Source organism: Gallus gallus, chromosome 18 (genome assembly GCF_016699485.2).
Source record: "Gallus gallus isolate bGalGal1 chromosome 18, bGalGal1.mat.broiler.GRCg7b, whole genome shotgun sequence".
NCBI classification, from domain to species: Eukaryota; Metazoa; Chordata; class Aves; order Galliformes; family Phasianidae; genus Gallus; species Gallus gallus.
Genome location: NC_052549.1, coordinates 3,912,103 through 3,927,298, shown reverse-complemented (window position 1 = coordinate 3,927,298; position 15,196 = coordinate 3,912,103). Strand labels below are relative to the sequence as shown.

General features: G+C 39.4%; 1 protein-coding gene across 2 annotated transcripts in view; it reads left to right on the top strand.

The window, feature by feature from the left end:
• The window catches only part of TBCD (tubulin folding cofactor D), a 109,225-nt gene that overhangs the window by 39,871 nt on the left and 54,158 nt on the right, over positions 1 to 15,196 (top strand). For both annotated transcript variants that reach the window (NM_001389246.2, XM_015295136.4), the window contains exon 14: positions 8,101 to 8,257. In NM_001389246.2, coding sequence (NP_001376175.2) covers positions 8,101 to 8,257 — 157 coding nt within the window. The remainder of the gene's footprint in view (positions 1 to 8,100; positions 8,258 to 15,196) is intronic.

The window sequence follows — 15,196 nt, the reverse complement described above, 5'->3', positions numbered from 1 at the left end:
TGAGAGCAGCATTTAAATTCATGATGCTGATGAGATAGATAAACAGTGGCTAATTCAGAAGTGTAATATTGGTGGGTCAGTGTGAGCGATCCAAATGGTGAATCCGTGTGTTACTCAGAATAAATAGAGAAGGGTGGGGAAAAAAAAACCAGTTTGTGAAGAGCCATCGTTTATTTCTTCTGTTTATCAATTACCTTCAGAGTAAAGGCAGAAAAGTACATAAGAAGAAAATAAGAAACGTTTACATTTGTACTCAAAAGTCCTGTTAGTGAGGTGGAACTGAGATGGGATTTAGGGTGTCTTGGAATGGAAAATTTGGAAATTTAAATTGGAAATTTAGGATGTCAATGTGGAAATGGGAATGATTTTTACCACTTCAGACAAAGAGGGCAGACACAGTGCTGCTGGTATCCAAAAAGACCCTGGCACAGGGAAATATTTTGTGTTTTGTTTGTGCTGAATGGTAAGCATATTGCTTAAAGAAGAAATAACATTTCAATTGGCATTTTATCTCTTTTAAAAAGATCACATTGTCATGTATAATTTTGATGAGCAGTTCGTATGAAATGAGGTATTTTCTGCCATCAGATTTGAAATAGATGCATCTTACTTCTCTAGCAAATGTTACAGCTTTGAATGAATGTCACTGTATGCACAGCTTCCACCGTTCCCTCAGCTTCTGTTGTAAATATCATTAATTTGGTTACAGTGAGTATGTACTCTGTGATACTACCAGATTATCAGTGGTGTGTCTGGTATAGAAAATGCCCATGTGTTGGCTGGTATTGATAAGACAGTAGGTTTGTTTGACAGTATGGAGAATGATGCTTCCCGGTTGTTATATACCAATGTTAGTGTACTTTAAAAAGAAAGTAAGTCTGAAAAACTCTACATACAGTGGAAAAGGAACATCTTTTGCTTCTCCAGTTCCATTGTGCCACTTGTTAAGAATAAAAAAAAAAAAACAATTAAATAAAACCAGTACTAATTTCAAGAGTGTTCTATGATGAGGTTTAAGTTATCAGTTTAAGTAGTCTTAGATAAGTGTATTCTAGAGCATCTTAAACCTGCTTGCATGCTCTATTTTTAAGGATTATCTTCTGTATTTTCATATTCCAGAGTAAGTTATTTGATACTGACTTGCAGCTGCTTCGCTTTTTGGAGGAGGACACATCAGGAAGTCAGGCTCCTGAAATGTGCTAATCTGTCCTGAAGTGGTAGTTAATTGTGAGGCTTTTGGCAAGCATCCAGGTACTTTTCATCGCAGGTACAGGAAGAAATGAAAAAAGATCTACCTGTCTTAAGTGGACTCCTAGAATCTAGAGAACACCCAAACCTGAAAGGCTGGTTACAGAAGAATTTCTTTTCCCTAACACCCAAGTGAACCTTAAAAATGATATATGATACTGATACTGAAAATAATATTTTAAAAAGTTGTAATGGGGATGTCATCGTAATGGTTTCCAAATTAGCAAGGAGGTATTAAAAATACTTTTTTTCTTCTAGAGAGATGAAATGAAATGGCTGAAGCTGTAGCAGGAGAAGTCCCTCCCCCAGTGCAACTGGGAAATGGTACAAATGCTAAGCAGGGAATAAATGACAATGAATTGCTTCTAGCTTTTTCACTGCAGGGTTTATCTCAGTATTGCACAACCTTAGCCTAAAGGTTGGGGTTTCTCTGGTGATTTTTCTTTTCTGACATGCAGCGTTATGAATTTGCAAAATTTTTATACTCCTTCAGAGCAAGTCATTCACTCACTCGGTAGGATTCCTTCATAAACCTGTTTCTTCGTGTCCTTAAATTGCAATTTGCTACTGCTGAAGTTAAAGGAAGAGCTGGTAGCTGTAACCTGTATGAAGGTCTCTGTTTAGCTCTCGTATGGCCTTGGGCATGAGTGCGTAGGTTAATCCCTGAAACATTCAGTGCTCTGTGCTTCGGCACTGAAGCGAAGGCAGATCACTGCTCTCGTAGGTCAGCTGTAGTTCTTTCGGTGTAGCCAGGTAGGGGTTCTTACAAATTGTGCATTTTTATGGCTGCATTACATAATGATGTTGAGATAGACTGGCCAAAATCCAGATCTGTCTGCTTCCACGTTGGCCCTCTGCCATCCTCAGAAGCCTGCTCCAATTTCAGGGTTGCAGCACTTCGGCAAACCTGCCATTAGTTTATTGAAGCAGATGCCTGGGAAATGAGCGTTAACGTCCATTTCTTTAAATACTGTATTTAAGTAATATGAGTGGTATCAAACAGCGAGTCTTCAGCAGAGATGTAGTTAGAATGCAGTTCTTCAGGGCAACATCTACCTTAACCAGCGATCCCTTCTCTTCTGCCTGAGAGCCAGTCTTTGCATTACATACTTTCCACCCTCAGCAGCGAGGCAGACAACAATCTCCTCTGCAGCCCAGCTGTGATTCACTGCTAGAGCAGGTCTTTCCTGTGTGCTGACTGAGATAGGTCCATGGAAAAAAATATCACGTGATCATATAATTAAAGACTCTCTTAATTCATTACGTAGTGAGAGACTGAACTGAGATTGCAACCAGACAGACACACTCCTCCATAGTCACGGGTTAGAAAAAGCCTATTTGGTCTGTGGATATGCATATATATAGCCTTATATATGTGGTCAGCGTTAAGGATTGTGAGAAACTTATAGCAACTTAAGAAGCTCCAGCTGTTAAATTCAACCATATTGTGTGAGCATGCCTGAGTTGTGATCCTTTCCCTTCCTCTGGCAGACTCCTAACTAGGTCAGACTTGGGTGCAAGGATGGGAGAAGAGAGGCCACCTGTTGACAGTTTTTAGGCACTTGTCCTACAGGCTGCAATAGTAGAGTGTTGCACAGAATGCTTGAGAATCCTCACTGCAGAAATTTCCCTCTGGATGAAATAGTCCTTTAAGCATAAATTCTCAGGTGCACAGTTTGTATAGAAAACAAGAGAACAAATCATAGATGTTTGGCAGAACTTTAAGCAAATATTTATTTCTGATAATGAGCCTAACCTAAAATTACTTATGTTTGTATCAGTTGATAAATTAAATATTAGCATAAGAGCCATAATCAAGTTCTGATTAGGACATAACTATTTCTAAAAGAGGTTAGAGTGCCTTGTGGGAGCGTGTGGTCTTAAACCTGAAATTCTTCACCGTGAAAACTCAGAGTTCTGTTTTCTCTTTACCTATTTCTCTTTTTTTGGCATATGAAGGATAAGTGTAGGTATGTAAAACATGGGAAGTTGCCATACTGTAGATACGGTTTGTTTACACTTCTCTATGCCTGAGGCTCACAAAGAAGGTGAACCTACAGATGACAGATACTTCTTCAAGGAGTCAGTTTTGCTGAAGAAAAATCTGAATAAAATTATTACTCAAAACTCATTTTTATTTTTTTTTATTGAAAAATTTTTGTTACATTTTATCATTTTGGGGCCCCTTGCACAGGAAGGATGTGGAACTCTTAGAGCTGGTCCAGAGCAGGGCCACTAAGATGGTCAGAGGGCTGGAGCACTCCTCCTATGAGGAAAGGTTGAGGGAACTGGGCTTGTTTAGCTTGGAGAAGAGAAGGCTGTGGGGAGACCTCATTGTGGCCTTTCAGTTTTGGAAAGGAGCGTATAAACAGGAGGGGGGGTGGCTGTTTACAGGGGTGGATAGTGATAGGACAAGGGGGAATGGTTTTAAACTGAGACAGGGGAGGTTTAGGTTGGATATGAGGAGGAAGTTTTTCACCCAGAGGGTGGTGATGCACTGGAACAGGTTGCCCAAGGAGGCTGTGGATGCCCCATCCCTGCAGGCATTCAAGGCCAGGCTGGATGTGGCTCTGGGCAGCCTGGGCTGCTGGTTGGCGACCCTTCACATAGCAGGGGGTTGGAACTGGATGAGCACTGTGGTCCTTTGCAACCCAGGTCATTCTGTGATTTTCCAGTATATTAATTATAGTTTGAAAAGTTTTCTCTGCGTAAACCATTCTTAGCAGCGTAAGCCTTATATCGAAAGGGTAACACTGACTTAATCTATTTCAAGAAAGACATAATTCTAGTTTTCAACTAAATTTAATCAATTCTTAAGTTGAGATTCATCACATGCATCTGTTCTAAATGAACTAGAGTTGATGTGGAATTTTGCAATTTTCTTGTGTAGACAAGACCTAAGGCTAAAGAACAGGTTTTTGTCGTTGTTTGTTTAATCGCTCTATTTGTATGTTTTATATGGTAAACACTGCAATATGTAAAAACCATGACAAGTTAAAGTAATATTTGACTTCTGATGGCATCTGTTATAGCTTAGGTATGTGTATACTTTAATTTAAAGTACCTTTAAGAAGCAAAGAGAATGGGTTTAGTTACCTGTGACCCTTTACTATCCAGTAACTCCCATGAGTTTTCATCACTATTTGTTTAGTGTTTATCATCTGACCCCGAAAGGTGCTAAGCATCTGATTGTTTAAAATCCATGTTTAAAAAGCGAGGTATCTATGCAGCTTGTCTCCAGGATGAGAGAAAATCTGCCTGTAATGCTTTGAAGCCCGGAGTTGTTTCTTTATTTTCACAAGGCTTGAGCAAAGGGCTGTGTTGCAACCTGCAGTTATGTTGTTAGGTAAGGCAGGGTGGAGCGTAACAGGTGCTTATTAATACCTCTAGGCTACAGGTAAAGGTGACTGTATTTTCTTGAGCGCTCACAGAACTAAACAGGTGGATATTGTTTTAATAATTGGGTTGAGAGTGGACACTACTTATTCTCCGTCTTTAATGGCAAGCATTTAATACAGAACTATGAAAGAAATGGTAACTTTCAAAATTAAGTAACTCTTCAGGTCTTATATCTATGTTCTGTCTCCCAGCACCCTACTTTTAAATAGCAGCTAAATAGCGTATTAGTTAATTTCAAAAATGAATTAATCCCTGCCTTTCTAAACCAACAGTAGTTTCTTCTGGATTTTTTTTGTGAAGTTTTTTTTTTCACGTGTGCCTTCTGGTAGAATGGAATTCAGGTGTGAGTTGGGTGTGATTTTTAAATCTGAAGATTTGAAACAATGGAGAGCAGCACAGTATGACACTGTGACCACACTGAGGACTGAAGAGGTGGTTATCTGATGAATTGAATTGCACAGCAGATACAAAATGAAGAAGCTGACTGCAGAGCTTTAAAACATCATTGCTGCATTGTGTATCAAGCAAAACTCTGCAGTAACATGGATATGAACATTTTAAATCAGAAAAAAAACAAATAAAATTTAAGCTGGTATTATGTGTTAGACTGAAGAGGAAAAGTTGTGTACATGAGATACTGCAAACAACAGAGCATACCATACTGTAGGTTAGGAAGGTCGTTTGTAAGATATCTTGACTAAGTGGGCTAAGCACTAGAGATGTTTAGCCTCTTCTGCTCTTCCATGACCTAAACCATTCTATGACTTTGTTTTGGAAGGGACCTTAAAGACAATCCAGTCCAACCACTTGCCATGGGCAAGGGCACCTTCCTCTAGACCAGGTTGTCCACAGCAGTATTTGTTTTTACTGTTGTTGTAGTATTTGTGTTTACTTAACTGCACGATACTTCACCTTGGTTTCCTTTTTTTCTCCACCTTCTAAATGTCCACTTTTGTTTCCTTTCTGTGCACTGTCTGTCTTTGCTCTCCAGACTTCCAGTCATGCTCTTTCTTTTGCAGCAGCAGTGCTTTGAGTCCAAACCACAGGAGCAGAACATCAACAGGTCCCAAGCACTGCTGCAGGATAATGGGGGAGGCCTGAGCTGCTCATAGTAATAGTGTTCTTCTGCCTTACATTTCCTTCGTTTCCATTGTTAGTGTCTCTCCAGCATCACTTCTGCCTTGGAGAATACAGATCCAGCTACTAGCTGGTGTTGTCCCTACCCTTTGGAACATTGATGCCCCAAATTGAAAAGCACGTGTTTTTATTTTCATACAAACAGTGCAATGCAGCAGGCTGCTTGTGGGCCCTTCTTCCACTTTTTGTTCAGTGTGCAGAGAGATGAGAACACACAGCTGTCTGAGGCAGCTGCAGCAATCACGTTGTGCTGAAGGAAATTTGCAGCAGCTTTGCAAAATCGCCCTTGGCATCTCTTTTAGTGTTCCTGTAGAACCAGCTAATTCCATTTATTTTGGTTTTTCATCAGTTGATGGAACATTTTTTCAAAACAAGCTAGTCAACATTTTTAAACTTTTTTATTGTAGTTTCTGTCAGACCTGAGAAGTGCTAAAATGCCCATCCATCTTTGCTCTATCATTGTTCCTGAATGGGTATTTCTCCCTGTTGAGTGCTTGTGATCCTAATAGTCACCAGCTTGCCTACCCCCCTGGTTACTGCTTTATTTTCTCTCATTAGGTCAAAATGAATTTAAATATTTTCACATTTTCTTGCTCCATTTATGTTGCATCTTTTCTGATTAAGATAGCAGTCATACAGTGATGTACTGTACATTGACATTTAATTATTTAGTGATTGTACCTACTCAGGTATGTCCAGGCACAGTTTGCTAATGAAATTCAGTCCTAGTTCAATGGCATTACCTTGAGACAAGCATTTTCTGAGGAAAAAAAGATGCACTTGATGAATTTGATACAAGAAAGAAATTAAGAGGAAAATTACTATGTTTTTTTCCCCCCTAAAGGCTGTTGTTTGGTTTTTTTTTTCTGTCATTATTCACTTAGTAAAGATGTGCCATCTAGAGAGGGATGTATTCAAATTGTATTTCTGGATTTGCAGATAGGAAGGAAGCCCTCTGGGGAGCATTGCTTATGTGAAATATTTGTTAAACTGTGGCAGTGTGTTGCTGGGACTGTATAAAGGAACACTTCTTCAAGTTTTTGGAAGCTCTCTTATCTGTAGAAGATGCTTTCATTGACTTACACGTTGACTTACAGTTTTGATGGCTGTATAAGCATGGAAGTAGGAGTTTCATTCTGTTTGTTTTTCCAACCTTATTTTTGTTGCGTAAAATAACTGCACCTGTGCCCTTATGATAAGATCCTGGGGTTTTCATTTGCCTGCACTTCTGTTTGGCTATTCTGTTTTCTCTATTTCCCCACTTAAGGTTTAAAGAAAGCAAAATGTGGCGTAAAGGTGTTATGTTGATGTGGCTTTTACGTCTTTCTGGGCTAAAACATGCCCATTCTGAAGTCCCTCAGGTTACGCATTAGATCAGGAAACACTGCTGAACGCATTGCTTTTTGAAAGCTGTTGCATTCAACTAGCATAACATAACAATCTGGGATTTAGTTTAGTTTCTGTTAAGTTTTGTCGTGTGTTACAGAGTCCTACTCTGTCCCCACCACCCCAAGTAAGCCTGAATGAGAAATAAAAGGCAGCTTGCTCTCGAATCGCTTTCTACCAGGGCCTTATGAGATGGCATGTGTGTATATGGGGATTAGGGTTATTCTAAATGCTTCTTAAGGATATTTTGAAGTGCAGTGCATGATTCTAAATTGTTGCTTAAGATGCATATTTCTCTCCATCTTATTTCCTTACAGTCTAATGAAAACTTATGTGTTGGTGAACGTGATATAATTAATGTGACTGATAGGAAAGAGTACTTGCGAATTTTAGTTTTGATACACAATTTTCCTTCATCAAAGGCTTCTGGCTTTACATTAAGTCATTATTTACTGCTGCAAGGCATGTAGGCTTCACAGTTTTGGGTATGTAAGCAGAAATGTGAGTGAAGCCCCCCGTTTGCATTTGTAGGCTACACTGCAGTATAACGCAAATCCCGACTTGATGCTCTGCACAGCTTGGCAGTGATGAAGACTGAAGCACTTAAAGTTTTTGCTATAACAGTAACTCTGTGATGGAGTTTGTAAATCATTAATAATATTCTACAGTGCTTTTACTTATGTAACTCCCTTGCCTTAATCCTCATTGAATTTTACGTGAACGGCATAAAAATAAAATACTAGTTGCAAGGAAATAATGTGTTAAAATAAGAGTTCTTTCTAATTAATGTGAATAGTAGCATGAATTAAGCCATGCTTATTTTTCTTTCAGAACACAATTCACTCTGTCTTTTCTGTATTGACCACTTAATGCCCTTAAACCTTTCTTCTGGTCCTAATTGTTGCTTTTGTGCACTCTTGTATTTCACAGTTGTTCCTGTCATTTTGAAAGCTCTGACATATGATGAGAAGAGGGGGTCATGCAGTGTGGGTTCCAACGTGAGAGATGCAGCATGCTATCTGTCCTGGGCCTTTGCTCGTGCTTATGATCCCTCAGAACTGATACCATTTATTAATCAGATTTCAAGGTAAGTTGCTGCAATAATAAACGGAGCTACTTCCAGTTAATTTTTGAAATCTGTTCAGATTTAAGGAGGAAGTAGATGTAACAGAGTAATCTAATGCTGTATTTTGTAGTGGCTAATAATCACAGAGCTAATTCTCTATCTTTGAGATATTTAAAATAGGATACTGGCCACCAGTGATAAGGAAAATGTCTTAATGCTTAAAAAGTTTCTGGTGTATCCCCCATCATGTGAATTAAATTTGTTCGTCTCTAGACATTATTCTCCAAGGAATGGATTTTATTTTTTAATATCAGCGGCTCAGACACTTTTGTCTCTAATGGGGGAGTTTTGGTCAGTAGTCATTCAATATTACCTTAATAAATCAAAAAAATCAGACTGTAGAGTGGTTTTTAGGTCCTGGGTACCTCATCCTATTGCTAGGCCTTGCTTCTAGATTGCTGACAGAACTGTTTCAATCACATTGAAACTACCTTGTCTGGGGACATGGGACTGCTTACTTAGCTCAGTAGGTGCCCACAGAAAATGAGACTTGTTCTTTCTTCTTTAAAACCCATTTTGAAAGCTTTCTGGGATGGTCTGTAGGCCCTACAATGTCAATTTTTATTTCTTTATCCTAGCACGCCTTCCCTTGCTGGTCTCTACCATTCCTTCTCCTTGTATTCTTGCTTTCCCATGCTGTCCGTTTCACACAGGGTCACAGCACAGTGGTGGTACTTGCCCTTGGCGTTTTTTGAAACTTTGATACAATCTCTCTGTCTAAGCATCTCCTGTCACATTTCTTGAGGCCAAATGCTGTTTTTCTCTCTCTTTTTTTTAAGCTGTCATGTCTTTTCTCCAAACTGAAGAGGCAAAAAGTGTCTGATAAAATAGCATTGTGGTATTTTAATGTATTTCATCCATAGCAGACTAGATACTCAAGGAGAGGCGTAATACCAAGCTGTGCGAGAACATGAGGCCATCCTCGTTCTGAAAATCAGTGAGAAGCTGTGAAGTTGGGACTCTAGGAAATACCTGTTTCAGTTAAGCATGCCAGAAATAGCAATACTTGCCATAGTGGGTTATTAAGGAAATAATTATTTTCAAGGCTCAAGCTGATTTCATTCTAAGTTATGTATGAACTTGTTAACATAGAGGTGTTCTTGCACAATGAAACAATAGCAATCACATCTTGGTTTGTTATTAATCTAATCAGCTTTTTTTTTTAACCTAACCAGAACAGATGATGGTAGTGATGAAGACATAGTGACAGGAGGAGCAGAATGCTACCACATGTTCTAACAGACTGTCATTATAAGCTGTGCAAAGTTATTTACTGCTATCATTAAACTGGTAGGGGTACATTTGTATTTGAACTGCAAGCTGATGGTCATGAGGAGTGTAGCCATACCAATAGTAAGGTCTTGTTCGAAGCTAGTGCTTTTTGTAGATTTGGTCAACAGCCTCACTGAAGTAAATGCTCTCTTTCCATCCTCTCTTTCCATCCTCTTAGTTGAAAAATTTAAAGTTTCTTATGAGGTCTGACAAACTTGCTCCATGTTCCTTTGAAACATAAGGCCTAAGTGCAAGTTTTTCTATTCTTCTATTTATCAGAATTTTTCTTCCATTTGTGATGCTTTGAGCAAAACATTTCTTTGAGTCCATCTGCCCTACCATGGTAGGCCCATACGTTAGGTACAAGCTCACCATTTTTGTTTCACCTGATTTTTGTGGCTTTTTGTTTTACTGTCACAAAGCTTTTGGACAACTATGAACACTGTTTCTGAAGAAGCTCCTGTCTGTTACCTTCCAGCCTGTTTTGGAAATAAAGTCTTCTCTTTTTTCTAACTGTGGTGTAATGTACACTAAGACTGTGGCTTTGCCTTCTCTGGAATAAGGTGGTGGAGTGCAGAGAAACACTGGGAGGAGCACGGAGGGGAAGTTGAGAATTTCTTATTTTCAGTTGTAAGGGTTTGTGATTTACATACATTTAGTTTTATAACAAAGCTGCACAATATTTTATCCAGTATTAATGCTATAGCAAGGTTCTGCTTAAAAGTCTCTGTAGTTATGTTGCCCGTACCTTTTCTAAATACAATCAGGTCTTGAAGGTAGGTAGATTTGCCACTCCAAAGAGAAACAGTGGAAAAAAATATTCAAATACAGTATGACACACAGTTTCACCTATTGTGTCAGCAAGCTGATAATTACATACAGCTCTTTTTTTTCAATCTAGCCTTAGGTGTGTCACTCTTTTACTTAAAGAAGAGTCATACTTCTAGCCACAAGCAAATTGTTGCTGCCCTTAAAAAATGCAGAACTCAGCATCTTGAAACGAAGAACATGATAGCCATTGTGAGCTGAATTACACAGCAAAAACATGTCTGTATGAGAATGCAAACTATTAGATTTGTAAGGAAAAAAAAACCAACAACGAAATGATAAATTGTGTACCTGAAAAGACGACTTTCTACCTCCTTCAAAAGGTGCAGTGTGTGACTGAGATCCTGAACTGTTTGCTTTGTCATGGGGCTAGAAATTATGAATGGTTTGTCCTTTGTTCATGGTGTTTAACACTTCTGTGGAACTGGCTGGAAGAACCCAGGTAATGCTGGGCTTGGAACAGGAGTAGGTGGCTGCTCAGTAAGAGCACGCAGCTCGAAAGGCAGTGTGGTCATTGCAGCAGAGTAAGTGCACAGAAAAACTGCTGGTAACCAGAAGGTGCTGAGTGGGTGTGATAGCTGAGCAGTGATCTGATTCACGCCTTCCTGTTTCATGTCATGTTAGGAAACTCACACCAGTACTGAAATACTCCAGTCTTGCCCTGTGACCTATGCAGACCGTGGTACAGCAGTTATAGAATAAAACACTGGCAAGTCAGTGGTGCTTTCTTTTTTTCCTTATCTTGTCTGCTATAGGGTTGTGTAATAGAAAGCCATTATTTTCTGTATTCAGGGAATGTAAATATTCCACAAGAGAAAAAAATCACCTTAAAGTGCACAGAAATCCTAGTATTTAATAAAACTGTGATGAGACTTTGAAATAAATATCCTATTCAGTGGTAGGTGTTTCTTCTCTGCTTTCTTATGAATATTCTGTCATTAAGTAATGAAACAGTCTGAATATTTAAGTTAGAAATGTAGACTGCTGTAGATCATAGATCAGCTTCCTTCCTTCCTGACCTTACCACTCCTAGGAAAAAAAAATACACAGAACACTTATTAGAAACACTTGCCTGAGAGTTTTTACTTTCTTTGTAGGTGTTTTTTCTTATCCGTACTTCAACAAGATACACTTAACATTATTATTTTTTTTTAAGTCCTGTTAAACTGGTTTCTAAAACTTTTCCTGATCTATTGAAACTCCAGGACCACAAGAAGAAAGTTGTTGGCGGAGGAGATGAAATTTCACTTTTTAAGTGAAGTGAGGATCAGCTTACTGCATTTTGAAATACGTGCATGCACTGAAGTTGCTATTCAGGTGTATCTTTATAAAAGCATTGCTTGATTGATACTCTTCTTCCTCTCCCAGCCTGCACATGCACACACTGTTTTTAAGCTTACCTCTGAGAAAAACTGAACATAACTTACTAACTTGGTAGTACAGGTAATTTGATTCCTGTCCCCTTGGGTGTGGGAATTACTGTCTGTAAAGTGGCAGGTGCATGTGAAGAAGTGGAGCTCTTCTGTTTAAAATCTAAACAAAAACTAAAGGGGAAAATATGTTTTTGCTTTATTTTATGATTGTAATTTAAATTGTTGCTACCTATGATAAAAAAAAAGAAAAGAAAAATGCACTTTTGCTGTCTTACACAATTATAAATTGTTGCCACCTGTCATAATTATATGAAACTTGCATAGTCAGAATGTAGTTTTATTTAACACTTGCTGGCTTAGGTGATCAATAAATTGCTCACTATTTAGAAGGATGGAATCATTTTCCCCTGCTCAGCAGAATACGGATACGAGTGGTGCGTGCAGTGTAGGAGTGCAGGCAGCTCAGCTTTGTCTTCCCTGCGGTGGTGTGTTGTTTTTGAAGAGGGAAAAAAGGAAGGTGTGGCTACGGATAGATGATGTAGCTTGCTCCAGGGCAAGATTGTCCTGCAGAACTGGGGAAATCTGAAGCATTGCTTTGAGCTACATCTTGTATCATGATGAAATATTGAGAATAGGTTTTTCTTTCATGTATTTGAATGTTGCCTTCAGAAGGGAGTTGTGTACCTACTGCGTCTTGCACTTGTGTAAACTTATTTCCTGCAGGGGCATCAGATGCCTTTTTCTAAACAGCATTTTAATGTGCAATTCCTAAGCATTTTCTTTGTTGTTCCTTTCTACGTCTTTTTATCCCAGAACTTTGAGATTGAAGTAATGCACTGAAGATGCCAACGTATTTATCTCTGTGACTCTGTTCAGCAAGAGAAACAGCAAGAGTGGCACTGGTTACTGTATTTCCCCTTCAGCTCTTCTCTTTGCCTCTCTAAGCAGGAGGCAGTAAACCTGAGGCTGGTCTGAAGGGCCTTCTCCCCTACTAGTCATAGAGTCACAGAATGGCTTAGGTTGGAAGGGACCTTAAAGATCATTGAGCCTCAACCCTTTGCCATGGGTTAGGTTGCCAACCACTAGGTGAGGCTGAATGCAGGACAGATCCCATATGATACTTTCTTCCTGAGCAAATTCATTTGATTGACTGAAATACCTGTCTTGTCCATGGCATCACAATAGCTCTGCACGTAGTCCAGGTAGAAGCAGCCACTTTTGCTTCTTCACCTCTGTTGCTCCTGCAGTTGAGCTTAGCACAGCTGCAAGGTGATAGAGTGAATGGGATAACTCTCTGGTTTTGAAAAAACAAGCAAGCAACAAAACAACATCTAGCAGAAGAAAAACCGATTGAGCTTAGATCTGCTTTCATCACTCAGTTCAGCAGATAGCCCCAGCTGGGGTACTGGCACGGCGTGAAGAGGGCTGTCTGCCACAGCAGCTCTCAGCAGGCTCCCTTTCCATTCTGCTCTTGCCTCCTTTTTTAACTGGCGGAGGTTGTTCAAAACCATTTAGCTTGTGATGATTGTTATGCTTTCCCTCCTCTAATGTTGTAGTAAGGAAGGGAGTCAGACTTTTCCCTTTTTTGGGTTCAGGAAGGAAATTTTGTTTTTGTGCCAAGTTGGCAAGAGGTTTGAGAGTTTATTTTTCTTGCTTCCCACAGCTTCAGGGTGGTATGTTTGAATAATAGTGTATTCTCAGAGGTTAGAAGTACTATAAACTTCTAGCTGCTTGTGACTGAAATAGCATACCTGCTACAGGTGATAAAGCAAATTCAGATTGACTTTCTGGTACATTTGGTACTCAGAACAGAGGCTAACCTGAGATTTGTGTTCTGATGTCCATCACCTCGCTGGCCTCTGCTGTCTGATTCCTTCTGGCTTGTGGGGAAGGAAATGAGATCAGCGCTGTGCTGGGGAAGCGAGCTGGTTGTGCGCTCTGAGTGCTGGTAGCTTTCCCTGGAGCCAGCTGAGTGCCTGGGGGACAGGGAAAGGACCAGAGGAAAAAAGCAAGGATTATCAGTACATTGAGGGAACTGCAACTTGCTTTTTAAAATCCTTTTGTGTTCTTATTGTACCCTCAGCTGCTGCTTGTTGTGCTTACAGGCTAAATATATCCCAGTGAACTACAAAAGCATTTCATCGAGACTGCAAGATGCAAAACCATTCTTGGCCCTACCTGTTAGCAGTCAGGTGTGGTACGCTTCAGACAAGTCAAGACATGACTCTCTACCTAGCTTAAAAAAAAATCCCACTTTGTTTGACATAAACAGTTTCTTTATGTTAGGAAATCCTGGTGGAGTATCACATAAACTCCCACGACAATGCAGACAGGTGAAGACACCTTTAACATGTTTCATCTTAGCCACGTTGCTTTCCTTGCTAATCCGTGTGTTACAGCAGACTGTGCCTGCATTTTATAATATGATTTAGCTTGAAACAACTATTCATGCAGTTTGATAAGCTTAAAATACTTGGATACGATGACTGCAGTATGATTTATGATTCTAACCGGGCTGGAGAGTTGTGACAAAATTCCTTTTGTTTTTCTTAAATGTGGTTTTCACTTCTTGCCCTGAACAGCTCAGGTGGCATCACAGAGCACCTCGTTTTGCTGGCTTTACTTACACTGGTTTATCTTAAGGTAACAGAAGTAGAAGAGAAAAATCAGAAAGTACAGTTTAATTATGAGCAGAAATATTGGCCAGAAACTCCTGTTGTGTGTAGTAGCCTGAAACTGTTTTACAGAATATGTAATGAACCAGATTTTAAGTCTAAATGCAAAATGTAAGGAACAGCATTGGTTCTCCTTTTAATGTTTGTTGTTTGGAAAAACTTACATAACTTGTATAAAATTGATATGTTAATATTTAATACATGTTTCCATGTTTCCTTACATTTGCCTTGAAGTGTCTCTTTTGGCCACAGAGACAAAACAGTGACATACAAGGAGTTTGGTATGACCTAGCAAAGCTCTTCTGAAATTCTCTGCAACACTTAACGTTATGGTGCCTCCGACACGCTAAAGGCAGCACTCTGCATTCTCGTCTTTGTGGCCTGCTGAGATTTTCGTGTTTGTGTTCTCAGAAGAGAACAACATGGAAACACTGCACAACAGACAAAATGATGTTTTATCCTATAGCCCAAATAATTGGAAACCTCAGGCAGAAGTTGGCTTCTTTTTTCTTTCCAGGATTATTCCCAACCAGTTCCTTCGTTTTGAATGTTCTCTTCTATAATTAAAAGTATATACTTCTGAAATGCTCTTTTCTAAAAGATTGTGGAGTTTCTCTGTGTGCTAGGGTAGAAAACCAGCAGACATAAGATGACGACGTTTGGCCCAGCCCTCTTTCAACAGTTAGCCATGCAAGCTTCTTCCTGATGGAATGCGTCATAAACATTTGCTCTTCCAGCCACAGAAAGACCTC